The sequence below is a fragment of the Pteropus vampyrus genome, unplaced genomic scaffold, assembly GCF_000151845.1.
Source record: "Pteropus vampyrus isolate Shadow unplaced genomic scaffold, Pvam_2.0 Scaffold4, whole genome shotgun sequence".
Classification (NCBI taxonomy): Eukaryota; Metazoa; Chordata; class Mammalia; order Chiroptera; family Pteropodidae; genus Pteropus; species Pteropus vampyrus.
Window position 1 is genome coordinate 19348495 of NW_011888785.1, and position 4924 is coordinate 19353418.

The window sequence follows — 4924 nt, forward strand, 5'->3', positions numbered from 1 at the left end:
TCTTTTTGTGTGTGTCTAACAGAGTAATGGCAGTTCCTGCTACAGTTATTTACTTTACCTGCTATGATCAATTAACTGCTCTTCTGAGATCTAAATTAGGAGAAAATGAAAGCCACATACCAATTGTTGCTGGAATTGTGGCCAGATGTAAGTAATAAATGTACTATATTTTCATTACGATTTGTGTTTAAAGCTTTTAAAATTTTGACATTCATAGAATTTATATAAAATATAAAGTGGTGGTAATATGTATACTGCATTTGTAGTTTGTATTAACTCATTCATGTTTTCACTCTAGAAGTCATATGGTATGTTAATTGCCATCAGAATGAAATAGGATCAGTCCATCCCTGCAGAATCTTGGACAGAGATTTTAGAATGATTTTAGACTTTAGATTCTAGATTGTAGGACAACATCAGATTGATGTCAAATTGATGCCAAAGTCCCGATCAGTTTTCTTATAGACTTTGAGATTCAGGGTTTAATCAGAAGAAAATTTGCCTCTATGCAGAAAGACATTTTTCTCTGTGTAGTTGGAGTGAGGTTTTTGTTGTAGTCCTAGTTAATATGTAATATTTCTGGAACTGCCCTTGAAATAATTGAAACCAGAAAGAGTAAGGTATATGAAAGCAGATTTTTAAGAAATACCTTTATCAAGGAAGAAAATCTTCACCGATATGTTGGCATCATTTGCTGTTTAATTTCAAAGTTAGCAGACATTTCAGAATAGAAATTTAAAATATAAAATGCATGATATAGAAATTTCGCATGTGTGTTTGCATAGTACATGGCTTCGTTTTTGTTTTTTTATATTTGCTTGTTTGTATTAGTTGGTGCAGTAACTGTGATAAGTCCATTAGAATTGATTAGAACCAAGATGCAATCAAAGAAGTTTTCTTACAACGAACTGCATCAATATGTCAGCAAGAGAGTATCTGAAGACGGTTGGATTTCTCTTTGGAGGGGCTGGGCTCCTACTGTTCTTAGAGATGTACCATTCTCAGGTAGGATTTTATCTTATTAGCGTCTGCTAAGTTTTAGGTAGCTTTGTCTTATTTATATATTACTTTTAAATCAACTAAATTTTAAACTCGTTAAGGCTAAAGATAAGCTATCTTCTTTAGTAACCACAAACTTTTAGTTCAATGTTGGGCTTTCAGAGCTTTATAAGTCTTAATTGAATGAATAATTTCTAATTTAAGCCTGGTTTTCTTTTATCCCTTGTTTAATTTCTTTTTAAACATTAATGGTGTGTATTTATATTTATATAATACAAACTATCTTTAACATTATTCTAAATAAGTCATAATTAGTAAGATAAGTAAACTACTGCAAATCAGAATATCATAAAATACATTTAAGACCACCTGTAAATTAAATGACTTCTACTTTTTTTCAGTTATTAAAGAATTAAAGATAAAAATCTCTCCCATTCAATGAGCTTCCTGTAAACAAGACTGTTATAAATCAGATAGGAGATTATGCTAAACATTGAATTAGGAAAAGGGTGAAAATCATGAAAAAGAAGTATAAAAATCTAACAAATAACTTGTAGAATGTGCATACCTCAGTAGTATTTCTTTTGTGAATCACCGGAGTTTTCATTTAAAACCTGAAAGAAATAATTATTGAGAACCCTTGTATTAAGGTTCCTCTTTCTTTTTCCTTTTGAGTTAGTCTTTTTCTTGGGCTCTCTTGTTTACATCTCTGTGCATCTTTCCCTTTTCATTAGTATATTTCTTCATTTTGTGTTCAGTTATTCTGTTCAGAAATACAGTATATAATTAAACCAGTTTCCTAGGCCAAGTGTATTTTTTTATTATATGTTTTTGATACAGAAAAAATAACATAAATAATGATGAATATTAATAAAATGAACACCTGTGAAGTTACCACTTCAATATATGAACTAGAATGTAGCAATTTTTTAAATCATAAAACCACATATATCCTCTACTGTCACAGTGCCAGTGGTAACCACTATACTGAATTTTTCTTTATCATTGATTTAATTTTTAAAAATAGTTTATCATATATGTATTATTGCTAAACAGTAAATTATTTAGTTTTGTCGATTTTTGAGCTTATTTTACTAAAAAAAATCTTAAGATTCAATCTTATTTTTATGTGTAACTGGTTTCTTCTTTTTTATCCTTGTTTATGTATGAGTTCACAAGTTAAGAATACTGTTGTCAGTATTTAAGTCTCATAGTGTACATGTACAAGAATTTCTCCGGTATTAGATTTGCTGGTTCACATAAATATATACATTTAAATTTTTATTAGATAACATCAAAATCTTTTCTGAAGTGATTGTGTGGATCTACACACCTACCAGCTTCTTGCTTCTTCACTTCATAGCCTCACCAGCACTTTTATTGTCACAGTTTATCTAGTAATTTAAAGTGGCTTTTTCACTTTAATTTTTATGATTATTAACGAGACTGGGCACTGTTTCATTGGCCATTCATTTATCCATAATTGACTTGGGGGTATGGACTGAAATAAGGATTCAGTTGCATTCTCATCCTTTCTCCCCGTGAATGGATAGTTATCCCAGCATTATTTATTGAATAACTATACTTTCTTCAGTGATTTGCATTGTCACCTCTGTCACATGAAGTTTTCATGTATGCATGGATCTGTTTCACTGGCTAATTTGTCTAACCCTGTGCTATTACCACAGTATTATCTAAATTACTAGTGCATTAGTAAAAAATCTTGATGTTGCCTTACTTTTTTCCCCTAAGAATGTTACATTTCTTTATTACACAACTCTGAAGTGTCTTAGTAAGGATTTAAAAATTTCTTCGTAAAGATTATATACAACCGTTTTTTGTTTTGTTTTGTTTTTTTAAGATTTATTTATAGGTACACCCACTCATCCTCAACTTTTGGTAGCTATGTTAAAATCTCTATCTTCGTGACTGGTGTTACAATCGATTTTTGTCTGCTAGCTTAAATTTAGCTACTTTTGAAATTCTTGTGAATTCTAATTTGTCTGCACATCTTTGGGGTTTTCTATACTGATAATATGTAAATTATAACTACTTTGTTTCTTCATTTTTAATTATTATAGCTTTTATTTTTTTCTATCTTACTGTGCTGCCTAGGACAGTTTTGAATAGTAGCAGTGATGATGTTGCATCACTATTATTTTCCTCATTTTCAAGGAAATAGTTCTGTTGTTTCACTATTATTTTTCGGTATAGGTTCTCAGTGCATATCCTTTATCAAGTTAAGTTTTCTTTCAACCCTAGTTTTCCAAGAAATTTATTTGCTCTAAATAAAAGTGTGTTCAATGAACTGCTTTTCCATCATTTTAGATGATCCTGTGGTTCTGTCAATGTGTATGGCATCTAACAGGCTTATTATATTTACATTACCTTTGCATTCCTTGGATAACCCAATTTAGTCATAGTGTTTGATCTTTTATGAAACACTTTTGTCTTCAGTTTTATTTAATTTTTATAGGATTTTACACCTATGTTCATGAATGAGATTTGCCTATACTTTTCCTTTCTCCTACTGTCTTTGTCAGGTTTTGGAATTAAAATCCAAACTTCACTGATGCCTAGTTTTTATAAGACTGCTAGAATATTACTGAGAATTTGGTTCCTTTTTTTTAAATCTCACCTAGTATGTGTCTGAACAGAAAGCAAGGTGCATAAAGGTCAGAATTTCTCTTTTCCTTTAATATATAACCTCCAAAATTTTCTTTAAAGTCTGCATTTCATTTCTAAATATGTTTTCATTCTCTTTTTATAGCAATGTACTGGTATAACTATGAAGTTTTAAAGAAATGGTTGTGTGAGAAATCTGGTTTATATGAACCTACATTTATGATCAACTTTACTTCAGGGGCATTGTCTGGTTCTGTAAGTTTATTCTTTTAATAAGCCAGAATAATGATAATCTTATTAAAGCAGAACAACATATAATATAGCATTTCATATCTGTTGAGAGCACTTTTGGGCTGCACTGCTTTAAAAATGTTCTATTTACTATCCTATATTGAGGAAGTAGATTATTAGCCATTTGAATATTTTAAAATGCACTTTCTGACTGTGTTTTTATTATGTTTAAAATACATTGTTATATTTCTGAACAACTTTTGGACCTGTTAGATAACTAGATTTATGATAATAGTAGTTTAAATAGTGTTTTCTTATTTACAAAGTATTTGGCAATTTGCTCATTTAATGCCAGTAAGTAATATTTAACAGAGTATCATCTCGTGTGTATAATTGGATTGAATAGAAGGAATTTCATCCTCTGCTGCTAATTCCTGTTTCTTTGGGAATATTTTGGCTAAATAATTCTTAATTTTAACAAAAGTTGCATGCAGAAGGTAGGAATCTCAACCATTTTTGGGTAGTAGAGCGTTTACCTTGTCCCACCCCTCCACATAACGAAAATATTCATAGCTAAGTTTTCAACTCAATATAGTGGATTTCCTTTATGCAGATTCACATCACCATGATCTTGGTCACAAAGAGTTTTCTTATACCAACATACTTACAAATGAATTTATGCTGACTTAGAGTGAGGTGCTGACGTACTGTAGCCGAATTAAGAGTGAAAGAGCATAGTGAGATGATGAAGATCTGAAAGAAAATATTGGAATAATTGTTATCAGATAAGAAAGCCACTGTGATTGAGTTGAAAACTTAGCTATGAATATTCATAGGTCTGAGATCTGTAAAATAGCATAGTGTGGGTTGTAAACCTTTTGAAGCAAAAAAACAGTTACTTTTTTTAAAGCAATTTCAGTAGTTACAATGCCAGCAAAATCTTCTCATTATCCGTCTTATTGGTGAGGTGATTAAATATAACTTAATTTTATTTAAATTATATCTTCATCCAGCATGAATGAAGAACCAATACTGTGTATTTTTAGAAATTCATAATAATTAGAATTAC

At 30.3% G+C, this 4924-nt stretch overlaps 1 protein-coding gene across 5 annotated transcripts in view; it reads left to right on the forward strand.

Annotated features, from left to right (window-relative positions):
• SLC25A40 (solute carrier family 25 member 40) overlaps nucleotides 1–4924 on the forward strand; it is a 49225-nt gene that overhangs the window by 34912 nt on the left and 9389 nt on the right. For 4 of the 5 annotated variants that reach the window (XM_011364084.2, XM_011364064.2, XM_011364091.2 and 1 more), the window contains exons 7-9: nucleotides 23–147; nucleotides 832–1005; nucleotides 3770–3879. In XM_011364084.2, the coding sequence (XP_011362386.1) occupies nucleotides 23–147; nucleotides 832–1005; nucleotides 3770–3879 (409 nt within the window). The remainder of the gene's footprint in view (nucleotides 1–22; nucleotides 148–831; nucleotides 1006–3769; nucleotides 3880–4924) is intronic. The other variant, XM_023533410.1, reaches the window with a different exon arrangement.